The sequence below is a fragment of the Ornithodoros turicata genome, chromosome 3, assembly GCF_037126465.1.
Source record: "Ornithodoros turicata isolate Travis chromosome 3, ASM3712646v1, whole genome shotgun sequence".
Classification (NCBI taxonomy): domain Eukaryota; kingdom Metazoa; phylum Arthropoda; class Arachnida; order Ixodida; family Argasidae; genus Ornithodoros; species Ornithodoros turicata.
In genome coordinates, this window is record NC_088203.1 from 62,087,076 (window position 1) to 62,106,481 (window position 19,406).

The window sequence follows — 19,406 nt, forward strand, 5'->3', positions numbered from 1 at the left end:
GGACTGTAGAATTCGCAACATTATCTGGAACTGTCCGCATTACCCTTTGGGAAAGTCTGAGTTTAGATGAACACAGACTGAACAAAAACTTATGCTTGATCACTCCTTCTGGCAGCGTATATATTTTGAATGCTAAATAGCGAGGATAGTAAATACATTTTTGTGTAAGATATCTGGAAGTTCCACAAAAGACGGGGTGTGTTCCGGGCATAACTGGTCAGCTTTCTGTATGCAGAGGTGTACTCCATAACCAAATAATACATTAACATTCAATAACGTTAAAACTTGGGAAGGTTGGTATGTCATGCCAAAATCAATTAAACCCCACTGCAGCGGGTGATGGTGAAGACAAGGGACGGTGCAACGAGACGAGGACGACGAAGCACAGCACTAGCAACCAAAGCTTATTTGACAAAAGGCAACGTCTTTTTAAAATAATAAAAAGACGCTGCCATCACCCGCTGCACTGGGGTTTTAACTGATTTTAGTATGAACAGGAACGTTGTGCATCGCTGTTAGCTGTCATTAGCGAGCAACAGTAAAGTGGAACGTGATATACTTACTCGTTGGGTTCCTTCCCAAGCAGTAATCCGCACTTTTTGTATTCGATGCCCATAACTTCCATGACAACAGTCGTGAGGCAAAGAGTTTGGAAGTCCGAGTGGTCTACGATGCAGCCGTCTGGACATCTTCTCCTTACTTCGGCAATAGAGGTGCAGCACACCTCCTCACGCGCCATCGGCATTGCGGAGCAGTTACCACACGCACACCTAACAAAGGCACCAATTAATGATTCAACAGTGTATGTTGCATTAACACCGTCGGCTTACCAGTTGTCATGTCGCGTTGGTGACGGTGGCGTTGGTGGGTCTATGACGGGCTCTCCGACTCCATGGAAGCTCACACCGTCGGGAAGAACAGGAGTGTCGCTGTATAATGTTGTGTTAGCCTTTCGGCAACGCTCCAGAACCCGCTCTTCCCACGGTGTTAACTCGCCAAAGAAAGAAATTTCACTGGCGAGAGATGCATCGAAGCGCGGTTCCGTCGCCATGTTTATAAATAAGGCAACCCGGAACGAAGTGGCAAGTTCAAGTTTCTCTGACGCGCATGCGTCTCTCGGGAGAAGCGCACGTGCGACAGAGCGATCTGCAGCCGACCGCCGTCATGTGACAGGTGTCGATGACCGATGGCAGCCGACGTCACTTGCGAGCCCTTGGAGTGGACATAACCTGCAACGTCACGCCGTGACGCAGGTCCCCGTCATTACTCACGTGTCATCTACAAGAGTTGGAGAGAGCTCTCCCCGCTCGCGAGGTTCAATCGACTGTTGCGCGTGCTATTTTACCGTTATGTTCATATTTCTTTCGTGAAAACACTATTTAGCCATCGGACAGTCCATCATGATCAAAAACTCATTTTTTTTAATCTGTCTTAGACTGCTCCTTTAAGGGAATACGCTGTGCAAGTGCGTCTCTGCGCATGAGAGGAGGCAGTGAGAGGGAAGAGGGAGGGCGCCGCCTTAGCCAATGGGGCTTCCCGAGTGGAGTAACCGGGAGAGGAGATATGCGCAGAACGCTCGGTTACTTGCAGAGCGTATATGTATTTCCCGTATTACCAATACATTACATTACGGCATTACGTGTTATTAAAAGTATTACTGTATTAGGCCCCAACCGGGCATGGAGCATATTTGCTAACCGAATGCCAGCACAGCGTTGGCATAGCGTCAGCGTTCCTCCAACCGAATGGCAGACACACCACCGAAACGCTCTGTCCGGATAGATATTCGGTTGAGGGAGGGAGTGACGTAGCACAACGGAATCGGGCTAACGAGTTAGCAGTGACAGAAAACCCACGTGATTGAATTTTCCCGCGCTTCCCCCAGCACGGTACACAAGCAGAAAACATGGCTGTTTTGTTCGAGGTGGGACGTCTCAAGTTGAGAAGAGGATTATTGAACGTATATATGAGGTTGTCAATGATGTGATTGAGAAACGTTTACTCCGGACGGAGGTCGCGGACGCTCTAGGAACTAGTAAGTGTAGCTTCGCGTTTAAGAAAAGTATTTATAGTTATCGGGGGGCTGTGTTAGCCGAATCCGTCAATTGGCCCTGCCAACAATGAAGGATAACTTTTGCGGGCTTTTAAACCACCTGTGCCTGATTGAATAAACTTGTTGACAATTCGGTCCTTGTGTATGTCGTCTTTCTTTGCAGTTATGAGGCTTTTAACTACAATGACTGATCACCACCAGGCTTAGTTCGATATGATGTGCCAACCTCAGCGCCAAGAATCCGCCGCATGCGATTGGAAGAGCTTGGGTTCCGCTCTGCTCACGTTCGGTTGACGCAACGATGGCACATTAGGGTCGTGAAATACGCCCAATGCGGTTCCCGCCTTAGTAATATAATACGCGTTTTCATTCAGCATTATGTATTATTATTATGATTAAAAATAGTAGTAATGCCCGTCCCTGCGTAGGGGTACCGAAATATCAGCGAGCGCACCCTTTCCTTATCCGTATCACAGTTTGCTCTTCCCAATCACACGCGTTTTTCCATCTTTTTTTTTATTCACATACCTTAAATGTCAAGAAGGCATTACATAATGAGGATGCTCAAATACACAAATAAGACACCACATGAAATATAATCGTTCGCATGCTTTTGTGAAATCAACAAGATTGTTTAATGATGCAACATTCTGTGGTAAAGAGTTCCAATCCTTTATCCCTACCTGCATTGGGGAGTTATAATCAGTCGTGCCAAAAGTTGCCTGCAGATTAAAAGCGTTCTCGTTGGTTTGTCGTGCCATCAAGCAGCCATTATCTACAATGCGCCCATTTATCTTCGGAATCGACTTGCTTACGTGTGCACATGCGGATAAATAAAAAATAATATAATAAACTAAGCTGGACATGTAATGGAAGTATTCTTTGCAACTAACACTCCATGAAATGCACTGAGGTATATATAGTTACTCCATGCACAGGTACTAGTATGAACCCATCCAATGGAATCTTTCAATGGAACACTCGAAGTCTCCAGTCGAAAACGCATAATTTTCTCCAGTTCGTTTGGCGGCACAAATTCCCCTTGCTCTGCGCCTCCGAATGTGGTATCACAGAAGATTTTCGGCTCTCAAACTACCTTACCTTCCTTTCTCAACCACGAGGACGAACAAGCCGTGTCGCGCGTTTTTTGTCCGGTCTGACATCCTCTTAGTCCGCCGGGCAGTGCGCACGCAGGGGGTTGGTGATGACCAGTCATGGGCAGTATCGAAGATACATGTATCTTCGATACTATCTTTCGATACATTTTGTGTATCGGTATTAGGTATCGCGTGCCAAAATTGAGAGTATCGGAGTATCAGTATCGAAAATACCTTTTTAGTGTATCGTGTATTTTAACGACACTCGATACTAACAAAAGACGCAAATATTGAGGCTGTTGTGAGACTTAGGGTCGGCGGCACTCGCTCAGGCGGTAGTACAAGCCAGGCCGCAGCGGCGTAGGCATGTCGACCATAAATTCGCTCAAAGCTTACGTCTGCGCGTGGCTCCATCGTCAAGGTCGCCTGGAGAGGCCCTGGGCCAGAGGCTACCGGGTAAGTACTGCAGTACCAAACGAAAAGCAACAGAAAAAAGACTAGCTGCTCAGACAGTGCAGCTTCATTAAATCCGTGCGGTCGGATACGTTTAAGCCCTTTCACAAAGTGTGCGCTATAAAAATACTGCAAAGGTTCCAGAAATAACGGAGAATTTTTTTTTAACTTTCCTAATCGTATTACCAGCTTTATTATATTCGGGATTTCAGTGATGTATCGAAGTATCGACGATACAGTACCGAATATCTGTATCGAAAATCAATTTCGGTTGCATATCTTGTATCGGCATCGGAAATACAATTTTTGAGGGTATCGAGCATCGGCGTCGAAGATACTTTTTTGAAGTATCGTGCCCAGCCGTGGTGATGACTATGTGACCTGCTCTGTTCGTCTGGGCTCCCTTGACCTCACGGTTGTCTCCCTTTATTTACCCGCTGGCGTTCCCTACGACGTTGCTGAATTGGGCATGCTTATTGCCAGCCTCCCGTCGCCGCTTGTGCTTTATGGTGATTTCAATGCTCACAATATCCTGGGGGACCACACGCACCGATACAAGAGGAGGGCGCCTCGCGGACCTCTTCGCCGACAGGACTCTAAGTATCCTAAACGACGGTTCTCCTACCTTTCTTCAAGCCACGTACCTCTCCTCATGTCTTGACCTTACCGCTGTGTCAACATCAGTGGCTCGTCTCTTCAGATGGGCTGTAGATGCCGACACTCTTGGAAGCGATAATTTGCCCGTTCTAATCGGCATTCGACAATCACGCCAGCTTTCTACATCGTGTTCCATCAAGCCAACCAACTGGCAGCTTTATCAGACCACCCTGGAGTCGTCTTCGTCAAACAATACACTGGGAAACCAGCAGGATTTTCCCAGCACTGTGGCAGGCGCTGCGCAGGCTGCTACTAGCTGCTTCGAGTGGCTTCGTGCTATTCGCCGTCGCGCTGAACGCCGTGCGCGGCGCACTGGCCACGTCCCTGACTGTCTCGAAGCTCGGCGGGTTCAGAAAGCTATTTGGTGCCATCTGCGTCACCTTACGCGTGACCACTGGCGCAGGCTCACGTCCTCTTTGTCCCCTCGTACGCCACTCTCCAGGATATTGGGAGTAGTGTGAGGCCTCTATTCTACTCTATCTCAGCGGAATCCGTTCCGCTCCCTGTCTCTCAGTACATCACAGTGTGAACTGCAAATTGCGCGAGACTCACCACCAGCACCCACAGCCCAGCGGCACCGGCAGTCCCACTCCACTCGCCAAGTACTCCGGTCCTGGACACGCCTTTCACCCTCCCTGAACTTGAAACGGCACTTGCAGCAGCTCCTCCGCACATCTCCCCTGGGGCATATCAAGTTACCTATAAAGCCCTTTGGCACCTTCCACTGTCGGGCCGCTTGCACCTCCTGCGACTTCTCAATGAGAGTTGGTGCACCGGACAAGTTCTTAGGGATTGGAAGACTGAAATGATGGTTCCTATCCTCAAACCGGGCCAATCGATGCACCACGTTGACTCTTTCCAACCCATTGCCATCACCAGCTGTATAGGGAAGACACTTGAATGCATGATTTTTACGCGTCAAAGCTGGTTCCTTGACACTGCGGGGTATTTCCCGGAGGTGATGGCGGGTTTCCGCCCGTGCCGCTCAGTGCTGAACTGTGTCATCACCATAGCTCGGCATTTCGTGCCTCGAAACCTCACGCTGCACAGTGCCTCCGGCTGCACAGTGGGTTTTTCTGACTGATAGCAAGGCTTCACTGGGTCTGCTGCTCTTTTTTCGCCCCAGCACAAAATGCACTCTCCACGCACTTATACTTCAAGCTCTCACCCACATCGCGGCCACTGGCCATTCAGTGACGCTTCAGTGGATCCCGCGACACGTACACTCTTAAAAATGAACTTCACCACATAGCACGCTCCTAGCCAACCATCATCCCGAATGACAACGTTCTCGCCCTAGATTTGTTGAAAACGGGAGGAGGAGCCTATTTTGTGCCGTGCATAATGGACACAAAATAGGCTCCTCCTCCCGTTTTCAATAAATCAGGGGCGAGAACGTTGTCATTCGGGATGATGGTTGGCTAGGAGCGTGCTATGTGGTGAAGTTCATTTTTAAGAGTGTAGACCTCCTTGGTAACACCCACGAATGGCGAGACTCGCAACCTCTACCAGAGCTCTCCCTGCTACTCCTCTATCCCTAACGGCCTCTACCTGTTCCCTGCACATTCACCGCTAGCGCCGTGTCCATACCCGGCGGTTTCGAGCGGACTCTACCTCATATGATCACTTCTTGCGTCTCATTGACCCCCTTCAGGACTTTACTATTGCCTGTCGTTGCAATAGAGCTGAAGAATCCATCGTCTCCGAATGAACGTTGCACGCACACCCTCACTCCTGTATAAAATGCACCAGACGAACTCCCCCAATGCACAACTTGTTGCATGGAAGCCGACATAAGAACTACCTATTATCCTGCAACCGATATCTCTCTCAAAGGCTCCTCCTCCAACGCCACTTGCGACAACTTGGCTACCCCAACGTCTCTTTGGCGACCCTGCTCGGCCCGGTCCTGCACAACCAGGGGGCGGTGGGGGCGGGGGCAGGGGGCGGTGGAGAGGTGAACTTTCTTCGTGCAACCGGCCTCTCGACCAGCCTCTAGGCCCACTTGTGTGTATGTCTGTGTTTCTTTTTTGTTTTGTTTATCTCCTTTTTCTTTTGTTCCTTTTCCTTCCCTCTTCGCCTACGCCGGACTAACCTTTCCTCCCTTTCTTTTTTTTCAATAAACATACCCCCCCCCCATCCAATGGTGTTAGCAAATGGCTCCTATAACTGGCGTCACGGTTACTCTTAGCAAATGGAGAAGAGAAGAACTCCCTCTTAGAAGAATTTTACTCCGAAAGGGGATTCTCTTAGGGACAAGTTACTACTTGCTCCCCTCAAGGAGTTGTTACGACACTTTTATTTATTTATTTATTTTCAGAGTGCAGTGACGAATGCGTGTTCCTCGGTGGATAAAAAGAGTAAGCCAAAAAGATAGTTTAAAGTCGTGCGGTGACAGGGTGTTACTCACTCTTTGATGCTGTCCGACGGAATGTAGAGGTCGAAGTCTGTGAATTTGATTTGCACCCTTTCCTTGGAGTCTCCCGCGAACTGGTAGTCACATCGTATGTTGACCGGATACGGGTTCGGGTAATTAGGGCTGGTTATAGTGCCGTTCTTGGAGTTCCTACTTGATATGGTCTGATCACAGTTGGTATTACCTGCAAAACAAAGCGGTGTACACCCGGTGTAGGGTAAGGTGGGGCAAGATGAGACATAACTTTGCAATTGAATGTGAAATTTTTAGTTTTCATGTTTTTTGCAAAAACCAACCGTAGGCATATTCTCAGGGGCTTAGAGCTTCTAACCTGTAAATGTCGAACGGACGTAGCCGCTCTAAAATAAACACAGAAGAAGAAATTCAAAACTGCAGTTTGTCTCATCTTGCCCCAACCCTCGGGGCAAGATGAGACAACAACAACAATAATAAATGATGACGATGAGATGTGTTGTTTCACCGCACCAGGTGGAACAGAGGCTTGTATCAAGATGAGACAAGCCATGGTAATGAACTATACAAAATTAGTTTTTACAATCCAAGCAGACAAAGTAAAGCCGGTGGGACCCTACACAACCGCCTTAAGCCCACCGCCCATATGATGCGCAATAAAACAAGACAACCCGGTGCTATTTTGCTTCACCGTCCTTTGCAAACAAGACACGGCCGGTATAATGTGTCGCTACTGCATGCGCTTCTGCTTTGCTGGAAATATCCTAGGAAACAAGATAATTTGCTGGAAACTCCTATAGGTAGTATGCAAAAAATAAAATTATGAGGAACAAGCATAAAGCCACCTAATACTTGACTTCTCAGTTTCTAAACTAGATTAAATTGTCGCGTCTTGCCCCGTGCATGTCATCGGATGCATTATTTTTTCTAATCAACATCGGATTACCAAGAGTGCCCATATTTGGCACATGTCTAGATGAATGAATAATGAAACAGAATGTGTACTTACATTGACTTACATTGACAAGATAAGCCTGCGAAACGCTGCTGCACAGATGACAAGAAAAAGGGTTACAGAAAACCGCGCCTTTTTCGCGGGTCTTTACATTCCAGGCAGAAGAAACCGATTTTTTTTTTCTCTTCAACGCATAAACCAATTAGGACAATACTCACGTGTAATAAAGCGGACATGCAGAGACACCTATGAGTAAAGTTTCAAGCACATGGAGCTCATATCAAGTCTCTGAGACTGGCGGCGTCGAGCAAAAATGTCGCGTCTTGCCCTGTATCTCATCTTGCCCCACTTTACCCTATATGCACACTATGAATATAAAGCATATTCGGACCCACAAGATGGGACGAAACGCGATGGTGTTGCCCTTGATCAATGCAATCGCTCCCAACTTGCATTTGAGAGTTGGTTCACATTGCCGCTATTAATTTGAATATATCTGTACGCGGAATGAAACGTATGAGCATAATGAAAGATTCATAACTCTGTAAGGTTCAAGACCAATAAAAATGACAGCTTAACGACCACTGTAGTAGGGTCAAGTTAACCCTACTGATCAACTCCGCCCACAAATCCGGGGATGCCCGTGACATACGAACGTCAAAGACACTGACAGAGAAGACACTGTAGCGAGTCACATGCCACAATTTGGGCTTCACTCGTCTCGTCTCGCAGGTTGGCACATGGACATGTCGAGCTACGTCTGGTGGTAATCAGCATGAAAATCACGAAGAAAAACAACAGACACACGCAGCGCACTGCCAACAAAGTTTTTTTTTTTTACATGGCGGCAGTTTAGCAAATCCGACAGTGTTTTGCTAAAGTGTGGAAGTACGTTCCGCTCCATGTACGCAGTATCTCGTTAGTTTTATCAGACGTGAGTAGAAAGAGGAGTTTTGACTAGCCTAACTTATCACTACACTAACCTAGTTTATGATGTCTTAGGTGAGTTTAGTGATAGGTTAGTTTAGTGCGGCTGTGGCAGCTTGCCTCGCCCCCAAATCCTTCCGATAGTGAGGTGAAGCCCACTTGCAGAATAAGCATTTACGCTTAAAAAAATATTGAGCCTGAGGAGACAAAAAAAGGGGGTGAAACGACACGGGATCGCGACACGAGCTTCGCACAACTGGCGAACGTGACGCCACTCCACGTCGTGCACATATCAAGTTCCGATCGAACCTTGCGACGTCGTGTGTATAACATTGCTCTATATATAAGTACTTTTTCTTAAACGCGAGAGCACACTTGCTAGTTCCTAGAGCCGCGACATCTGTCCAGTGCTTCGTAACAACAACAACAACAATAAATGAAGAAGTGATGATGGCATGGGATGTTTCCCCGTGGTAGCCACAGGACCCTGCCCCACTTCACAGTGGTTAATATGAGAGGATGAATTATGGTGAGATTGAGGCGACGACAGGTCGGAGTTCTGTTTAGAGCTCTTCGAGGAGTCCAGTGGCTTGCATGCAGGTGTGGTGTGCTTCGTAAGCACATCATTGTACTCCCTCATATTTACGTTCATAATCCTTTTCAACTTCAGACGTTCCATCTCGAACAAAGCAGCCATGTTTGCTGCTTGTGTACCGTGCTGGGGAGACCGTTTCGGGCACGGATTCCGGGTACAGAGAGGATGAGGAGGCAGAGAGGAGAGCGGAGAGAAAAACGATGCTGTTCTTCGCTCCCAGGCGACGTGAGCTTCCTGGCTTGCTGTATGCGGCGGTTTTCCTCTAGTCTACATGCCAGCCAGAATGACAACTGAGCCTTAAAAGTATGTACCTTGAAATATCCTCGAATTTTTGCTCCCAAACTCCGTGGGGATCATGACTCTCTCACCACCCCACAATTTTTTCGCAACATCCCCCATGCTCGGTGTTCTGGATAAAGCAATTCTGCGTACCATTAATTATATTACTTATCCATTTATACATTCCGGGCTACGTTGAGATCTCGGGGAATGCCCTCGCCGATTCTGCGGCCAGGTGTGCTCGTGCAGCTGGGTTTGTCACTTCTGTCCTGCTTACCCCGTCTGTCGGCTAGCCACTCACAGATACTGCACAAATAGCTCTCAGGCCTTTTCCCAAGACGCTGCCAGGACGAACCCTTTTCTGTGCTCGATTGACCCTACGATAACCCACACACTGGTAGGCCGCTACCCCAGGGAGGAGGAGTCCTTGCTCCACAGGCTTCGACTGAATGTGGCGCGGACTCCACTGCTCCTCTTTAAGATGGGCCACCTTTCGTCACCCAACTGCCCCACCTGTCATGTTGAAGGAGACATCCCGCACTTGCTGCTCCACTGCACCCGTTACCGCCAACATAGCCTTCTCCTACGGTCGTGCATCGCTCGCCTCAAGATTTCGGGCTTTTCCAGCCCGATCTACGCTCAGCTGTCATTCGGTTGACAAATACGCATCATGCGGTTGGGGCATAACATGGCCTATGTGTGCGACATCTCAAGCATATGTACAGCGTATCTTGACCAGGGGTGGGCAAATGCCTTCACTATCCCCTCAACTCAGTCTTCCCTCAACTCAGTTTTCGCTCAGAGAGGTTTCTCCTCACCTCACCTCAACCTTTTTCGGATTTTTTTTTTCACCTCACTTCAATCTTTGTGCTGGAATATTTTGTCGCCTCCCTCTTTCTTCTGAAAAATTTCTCCACCTCTCCTCGCCTCATTCTATTTCCTGGAAAATTTTCTCACCTCACCTCAGTCTTTTTCCTATTTTCCTCACCTCACCTCAACCTCTTTTCTGAAAAGTTTTCCCACCTCATCCCAAAGTGCGTCAGGTGAGGTTAAGGATGACCTCACCCTCATCTGCACTCGTGAGGATGCCCACCTCTGATCCTGACAAGGACCGTGAAGATTTGCCTTGCTACGAAGCGCTACACTGAGAATGCCGACCTCTGCCATGGGATGGAGGCTAAGGCGCACTGGGTCACCTCATTTGACGAGCTCAGCACTACAATAGCCAAATGCAAAGACCATGTCACAAAGTCAATCACTGCACCTTCGCGATATAGTGCTGTGGACATTGAATTCGAGAGACTTCGCTCCATCCGTCGGCGAGCAGAAAGAATGTTCCGCAGAACAGGGGAGTACGTCCACTACAAAGGAGCCTGCAGACTTCGTGGGATCATCCGACGTCATCTAGTGCGGCTAGCTCGTCAATTGTGAAGGAGCTTATGTGCGACAACAACTCCCTCCACACCGACTACACGGATTTGGCAGATTGCCAAGAGTCTGGGCACCCCTGTTACTCAAGTGAACCCTTTTCAGGCTCTCGCCCTGCGCAGCGGATTACATGAACGATCTCTAGCGGACCAGTTCTGTCAGTTAGTTCTCAGCCCATCTGCCGCATCGTCTAGCAATGTCTGTGTGGAATCAGTGGTCAAGGCACGTCAAGAGTTAAGTGCTGCAGTCCATGGAAACAGCAATGGTCCAGTGGACACAGACTTTACGCTGTGGGAGTTGGAAGCAGGAATCAGTTCGTGTAGGAAACGCTCTGCACCGGGCCCGGATGGGATTGCATACAAGGCGATTGCCAGCTTTGGCCCTCTGGCGTTGAACTTGTTGTTAGAATTGATCAACAAGAGCTGGCGTGAAGGTTTCCTCCCCGAATCCTGGAAGACGTCGCAGATCATTCCAGTCTTAAAACCAGGCAAGTCTCCACAAGAGCTGGGTTCCTTCCGCCCGGTCAGTCTGACAAGCTGCCTGTGCAAGATAATGGAGCGTTTAATTCTCAACAGAGTCGAATGGTACCTGGAGTCAAACAGGTTCCTTCCGGACTGCATGGCAGGGTTCCGGAAGTCCCGCTGCGCAATCGACTGCATATTCGACCTAGTTACAAGTATTGAAGAAAAACGGGCTAACGGACGCCTAACGGTCGCCGTTTTCCTTGATATTAATAGTGCCTATGACAGTGTCACACACGTGCATGTGCTACACTCGTTGTATAAGCTGGGTTTAACTGGCCGTTCATTTCGTTGGATTGCGGCATATCTGCAGGATCGCAAGGTGTTCATGGGCACAGGCAACGGGGACAGCCACTATCATGCACAGGAAACGGGAGTGCCTCAAGGTGGTGTTCTTAGCCCGTTGCTCTTTAATGTAGTACTCTCGTTTCTGCCACAGTTCCTGCCACGGGGAGTAAAAATCAGTTTCTATGCGGATGATATCTGCCTTTGGACTTCAGGGAAGCAATGGCCGGCACTGCAGACCCGGCTGCAGGGCTCCCTTGACCTGGTGATGAGGTTCCTCACAGAGCGGGGGATGAACGTCTCACCGGTAAAGACAGTCTCCCTTCCGTTCACGCGGAAACGGTTGCCGAGGTTACAGCTGGAGGTAAATGGACATGCTATGTCACGAGTTACGCATCACCGGGTCCTTGGAGTCATCGTGGATCGTTCGCTCTCATGGAGACCTGAAGTCTGAAGTCTCAAGACCAAGTTGCATGCTCGTACCAATATCCTACGATTTTTTGCAGGTTGTCGATGGGGATCATCATGTACATCAATGCTTACCCTACATGCTGCATTGGTACGATCTCCCCTCACGTTCCACCTCCCAGTTCTTTATGATCTAGCGCCGTCGTCGAGAATGATTCTAGAACGTGCGTTGGCAAAGAGCATCAAGATCTGCCTTGGAGTTCCCAGAGCAGCGTCCAATGCGGCTGCTGTAGCCGAGGCGAGACAGCCCCCACTTCCTGTGCTGCGCATGGTAGAATCGCTTCGCCATTACGTTCAACTAACAACGAGATTTCGCCGGCACCCGCTCCCAAGAGCTATTTCGACACGAAGTTTTTCGAGGTTCCATCAAGCTGTTATGCCGTGCCGCACTTATGTCCCCCGGCATAAGCCTTTGCCATTGCACTCCAGCCCTCCCTGGACTTTGCTACAGCCTCGGGTGTTCGCGAAAGTACCGGGTCTCACGGGAAGAAAGTTCGTGCCGTCAAGTGTTGTGCGTCAGCAAACTCTTCAGGTAATGCACAGTACAGTCAAAGGGACAGAGTGTGCATTTTCACTGATGCGTCTACAAATGAGTCAGAATCCACGTGTGCATATGTCGTCCCTGAGCCCTGCATTGAGGGCTGCGCACGATTGTCTCATCGCATTATTCTTATGTTTTACGCCACCTCGAATGCGATGAACAAGAACGCAAGTGAAGGGATATGAGCCGCGTATGATACAACTTGAAGGACAGTGACTTCACCTGAACACATTGAAAAATTGGAGTATGAGTTTGAGGTTGAATATATACATAGGTGGGCATTTTCCTGCGGCCTCACTCATCCTCACCTCACGAAGCACAGACTTCATTGGCCTCACTCCCCCTCACCAAATTTTCCTCGCCAGTAACTAAACCTCAGTCGCCCTCACCCTCACATTCCATTTTAAATTTTGCCCTCACAAACCTCACCTCAGGGCATCGGGATCCCGAGAGCCCTCACCATCCTCATCCTCTCATGCCTTCACCTCATGAGGCTATTCACAACCCTTATGGCCTCACGTATCTTCACCTCATGAGGGTCCTCATCCTCACGTGTCCTCACCTCATGAGTGCCCTCATCTCCTCACGGCGCCTCACGTACTTTCGCCTAGTGAGGACCCACATGGCCTCACGAGTCCTCATCCTCACGTGCCCTCACCTCATGAGGGCCCTCATGGCCTCACGTACCTTCTTCTCGTGAGGACCTTCATGGCCTCACGACCCCTCATCCTCACAAGCCCTCGCCTCGTGAATACCCTCATGGCCTGATGTGTCTCCAAGTCACTAGGAGGTACATGAGCCTCACTTTCCGTCATGTTCACATGACACGTCGGCGTTGAACTACTGTGTCGGTAGTTGGTACTAATGATACTGCCTGGCATTAAACTGTTTATAGGGTTTCGTGCTGTGCTTGGATAAATTTAGTAACAGTTGTTATTGTCACAGTGAGGTTTAACGTTAGTGTTTGGCATCAGCAAAGAGGAGCCCGAACCCATCACCTCATCCGTGAGGCCCCTCACGAAAGGCCTCATGGCCTCATTCGTGAGGTCCCTCACGAAAGGCCTCATGGCCTCATCCGTGAGGTCCCTCACGAAAGGCCTCACGGCCTCATCCGTGAGGCTCCTCAAGGAATAGGTTGTACCCTCATGTATTGATGGCCTCACGACGACTGTCCTCATGAGGGCCCTCACGGTGGGCCTCATGAGGGACAATGCCTCACGACTGTCCTCGTGAGGAACGTTCAGCGTGATCTGGCCTCACTCACCCTCACCTCATCGTCGTGAGGTGAGGGTGAGGCGTCTTCATGAGGGTCCTCATGAGTGAGGACGCCCAGCTATGAATATATATAAAAAGGGAAGAAATTGAATTGGAGGTTCATCTTGCTTATGGGGGAGCCTCTCCATTGAATGTCTCACACATTCAATTCCATCAACGACACGGTTGTGGAACGTGCGCATCGGGCAGAGACGTTCGCTGTTCTAGCAGGGATGCAACGATATTGATATTCTTATCGATATTATCGATATTTTATGCATGCGATCTTATAGATACTCCTTAAATATCGATGTTTATCGATAAAAATATTCATGAAAATGTCGATATTCACATCAATATAAATATCGATACGCATGCTGATAGAAATTTCAGTACTTCAGCGGCTTCTGTGCGCGAACAGAATGTGAAAAAGGAGCAGATCAATGAGTTTATTAACCAATTGATGGCCTTTATTTCGCTCTCCGTCTCGATTTGGTTTTGCTTTGGTGGTGAGGCACACACACATAAAAATGGGATGATGATGTGGTGTGTCATTCCCCGCCGTTATTGCGGCACACTGCCCCATTGCGCTTGTGGAAGAGATGAGAAAGTGATGATGATGAAAAGGTGTCCTATTAGCCGGCACGGTGAGGCAAAAAACAACACGATGCCAATATTTCCTGTAAAGATGTGATGCACGTTTGGGGAAAATTGGTTAGTTTCTAGAAGCTGTCTAGTTTCTAAAAGTTTGTGGAGCGTCCGGGGCTGCATTTCGTGCCGAACAACGCATCGGAAATTGCAGAAGGAGTTCTCCGAGCGCGCCACGCACACGGCAGCCGAAACCGAGGATTTTCTGTTGCTGGCACTGCTCCGCAAGCATCTACTCCTCGAAGAACAAGGAGGCAGACAGTGATGGGCAAAGTACCCAAAACTGTACTTCAAGTAAAGTACAAAGTACAGGTCCTGAGAAAAGTTTACCGAACACGTGGTGTATTTTTTCCTCGGCACGACACCCTAGCGGCAAGCGGAAGCTGGCAAAATCAGGCCAGTTCACTGCCTCAGAGGGGTGGACGACAGCGCTCTTAGCGACACACAGTGGTAGTTTCGGTGTGATTACTGTTGCATGTGCCCGCGAAGTGAGTTGGATTTAACTGTTGTGCTCGTGAACAACTCGTGACTAACGTCAGTTGTTTATCAATCAATCAATTATCAATGTCAGCGTCAATTGTTTATCAGCTCGTCACGCGTCGTCCATAATAAAGCAACTGTTTACAAGATATCTTTCTTTCTCTTGTCTACATATCATAGCTTTCCAATAAAAGCAATACACCATAAAGTGTTGCCACCATGATTCATCCTCGTTATCACGATGATAGCGGCGAGCTCACTGTCTCAACAATCGTTGAATCACGTGTTGTTGGCGACTACAACAGTAAAATCCAACTCACTTCGCGGGCACATACAACAGTAATCATACCGAAACTACCGCGGTGTGTCGCTAAGAGCGCAGTCGTCCACCCCTCTGAGGCAGTGAACTGGCCTGATTTCGCCAGCTTCCGCTTGCCGCTAGGGTGTCGTACAGAGGAGAAAATACACCGCTCGCGTGTTCCGTAAACGTTTGTCGAGACCTGTACCACATTTTAAATGTACTTCAAGTAAAATACAAAGTACTAGGAATTGTACTTTAAAGTGCTTGTCAAGCACGTACATTGCAACTGGGGGGGGGGGGGATATGTTTATTAAGAAAAAAGAAAAGAAAGGTTAGCCATGCAAAGAGCCGGCTTGCTATTCGAAAAAAAAAAAGGAAAAGAAAAAAAAACGGAAAGAAATAGAATGAAAAGGAAATAAAGAAAGAAGAAAAGAGACACTAGAACAACGGTGACATGCAGTTCACGAGTCCTGAGACTCGTGAACTGGTTGGGGTGCAAGAGGGGGCCAAGGAGAACGGCCATCGAAAAGTCGTTACAGCCAACCTGGAGCAGACGGCAACGGAGGGTGTTCCTGTGGTGGAGGTGCTGCTGACAATGTAGGAGCTGGTGTGGGATGTCAGCTTCCACACCACAGACATTGCAGTTTGGTAAATTTAGCCGAACCATTTTGAAGAGAAGTGAGGCTGTACGGGCAACATTGAGTCGTAGGCGGTGGAGAAGGGATTCTTCTTTACGACTGCAGTGGCAAGTGATGACAAACTCCATCAATGGGTCGATAGACCGTAGGAATGGGTTGTAAGTCGTAGTTTCGGCATGGAACTGCTGAGCACAGTATGTATATGTAGACGGCATGTGGAGGCTGTAAGCGGCAGAGGTGACAGGGCTGATGTGTCATCAGATTTAGAGCGCTTCGCTACTGCGTCTGCTCGGGTATTTCAATACAAGCCTATGTGGCGAGGGACCCATTAAAACGTGATGTTGTAACCAGTGGCTAAAGTTGATTGAATTTCTGAAGTGTAACGGTGTGCAAATCGCTTATTATGCTGCGGCGAGATGACGGCAATGTACCTAATGATGCCTTGTTGTCGGTATGACCCACGTTTCGTGCCCTGATCCGATAATATGCTCCAGTGCTGTCAGGATACCGAACAGTTCGACTTCTGTCGAGGACATTGCATAAGGGTGCTTAAAACCATGCCCCAGGTCTTCATCCGGGATGTAGAAAGCCGGGCTCGAACTATCATGTGTTACTGGGCCATCAGTATATATATGGCGACCTAGTCGGTGTGTTGAGGCGAGATGCTCCAGTGTGAGCTAGTGGGCCACGACTGTGGGGACGTCTTTCTTTCGTTGGATACCAGGGATGGTAGAGTAAATACCGGGTCTTTCACGAGTCCACGTCGCCGGTGCATAGGATGGCGTAGACGCGGGAGATGGAATATTCCCTTTCAGACGAGCAATGGCACTGCCAAAAGCAGACTCCGGGCAGTCCTCATCAATGCGACAAAGACAGTGGAGCGGGTGCCGTGTAATGTAGCGTGTATAGGCGCGAAAGATATCACCGTTCCGCAGAATATGAACAGGCTGCTCTCGCGCCTCTGCCAAGACAGAGTACGTCTCCGTTGTCCTGGAAACTCCCACACAGACGTGGAGACTACGAGCCTGGATGTTGAGTAGTTCCTGTTCTTGGGTTCGACTGAGAGCATGCAGAATGGGTAGGCTATACCGCAATGTCCCTAACACCAGGGCCCCATGAACACGATAGAGGTCAGAGCATGATGGGCCCCAGGATGCACCAGCAATACGTCTGAGTACATTTACCAAACAGTTTGTCTTGGTAGCAAGCAGCTTCACATGGCGGGACCACGTCAGGCCACGGTCAGTTGTAATACCCAGCTATCGACAGGTCGTGACAAAGGTCAGGGGTGACCCATCAATGAAAAGCGGGTACTTATGGAATGATCTTCGCGAGAATGCCATGGCTACAGTCTTGCTAGGCGAGACAACCAAGCCGCGGTCAAGGAGATATCCCGAAATGATGAACTGGGTCAGGGCAGTAATCTATAGGCAAGCTGGTACACCTTGAAAAGGGAAAACTTGCAACGTATGTGCAAGTGAAAAGAAATGGGAGAGTCTGTGTTGCGTCTCTTCCTTAGTCCAAAGCTTTTTTGCTGTTTTTACGTTTCATTGCAGAGGTGGTAATTGAGGACGTATCCTCATTGGTCCTCGTAATGCATGGTGTTCGTCGGCGTCTTCATCACGTGGGAGGTACCCGGGTTCGAATCCCGGTGCCGGCTGTGCTGTCTGGGGTTTTTCCTGGGTTTTCCTCAGACGCTTTCAGACATATGTCGGCACAGTTCCCTTAGAAGTCGGCCCAGGACGCACATTCCCCCAGGGCGTGAGTCGTGACGTTGCCCACATACGTGAGGCCGACAACGGCAAGCCCTATCACCACCACCACCACCGTCTTCATCACGTGCTTCAGCGGTAATACGCATGGAAGAACAACGGCAACTTTTTTCAATTGTTCAAGTAATGGCGTGACGGCTTTTCAAACATCGATATAGCGATAAAATATCAATAGATGTATCGATATTTTAATCGATATATCGGTATATATATATATTGATATACTAATTGATTTCAATGATTATTTTTTTACGATGTTGATATTTATCGATATCGAAAGTTTCCATATTTTTGCATCACTATGTTCTAGACATAGTAAGTGCTACGCGTTTAGTTGAAGGTTTGGAAATATGACGAGGTGCCACGATACTAAAAACACGAAAAACGGGAAGTTTGGTAAGAAGGACTATAGGTAGTGTAGGGGACACGGTTGTCTAAAATCAGCACTCCGTGGTTTATCTCATCTCAAATCTCCAGATGTTGCAAAACTAGTTCTTTTGAATAATAAACACGTGCAGCACATGGTCCACCTTGATATACAATATTGGCGCAAAACTTTCAAGCGCAATCGAGGTAATATGGGACAGCGAAGTACCGTGCTAACCGTGTCCCCAATAGTACTTGCCTCTCCCTCTATCTGTTCAGAACCACATTGACACACTGACGATTACGGAAATATTTTCACGTTTCCATTGTTTACCAGTTGTGTTCCAGCCTCACTGGGTGCATTATGCTGTTAATGATATTCGTAGTAAATTTGTGAAGAAAATGTCACTGTCACTTATTAACCTCAACGATCAATCGATTGCAAGTAAGTAGGGTGAGGTAATCATTTTTTGTTAGGACAACTCGCAGCATAATTTGATGCTGTCATCATAACTGAGACACGGTAGAGATGTTAATTAGATTATCAGGAAGCTAATATTCCATTTGTTGTGGAAAAAGACGAAAAAAGCGATCAGAGTTTGGTGACGGAAAAAGTTGGATTCGGGCATTTCGAAACAGTGTTTCAGTTTTAATATTTGATACCGAAAAGTAACAGCAAAAAATGAGGACGAGGGTTAGATTGAGTGACACGTGGGGGAGGGGTTATATGTTTATAAAAAAAAGGAGGGAAAGGTTAGCCTGCGCTATGGCGGCTTGCTCCAGCAAAGAAAAAAGAAAAAAACGAGAGAACCAAACACGGAATTGGTCACAGTTACACGGGTCATGAATTAGACTTTAATTGTCCGTACACAGATCAGCGAGGCTTCAGTTTCTTCCCAACAGAGTGGAAATTGCATATCATTGCATATCCACAACAAGGGAACATCACGAACTTTATTTCTCGATTGCTGAAAATCGTGACTTTTGTTGCAATGAAATAGCGCTAATCACTTCTCCCTGTTGCGGGGAGAACCTATCATACCGCCACCACGAGGCGTTTAGTGGAAACCGTGAACAGTGTGGATCGGCACGGGCAATTCCCATTGCATGCTTTACGTTCGGTGCTTCCCCTCTGCTTTGTGGTCTTCGGTACCAATATGGGAACAGAAAATGAACACTCTGTGAGAAGTAATGCCAAATTCTACTGATCGATGTGGAGCCAGCACCCGAATCCGCTGAGGGCAATGAAATCCGGCACGGAGACACCAAATCCGATCCAGCAGCGAAAAACAATCGCGC

The 19,406-nt window shown here is 48.2% G+C and overlaps 1 protein-coding gene across 1 annotated transcript in view; it reads right to left on the reverse strand.

Annotated features, from left to right (window-relative positions):
• LOC135388527 (suppressor of lurcher protein 1-like) overlaps positions 1-19,406 on the reverse strand; it is a 175,945-nt gene that overhangs the window by 130,315 nt on the left and 26,224 nt on the right. The window contains exon 2 of the mRNA XM_064618125.1: positions 6,671-6,860. Within this exon, the coding sequence (XP_064474195.1) occupies positions 6,671-6,860 (190 nt within the window). The remainder of the gene's footprint in view (positions 1-6,670; positions 6,861-19,406) is intronic.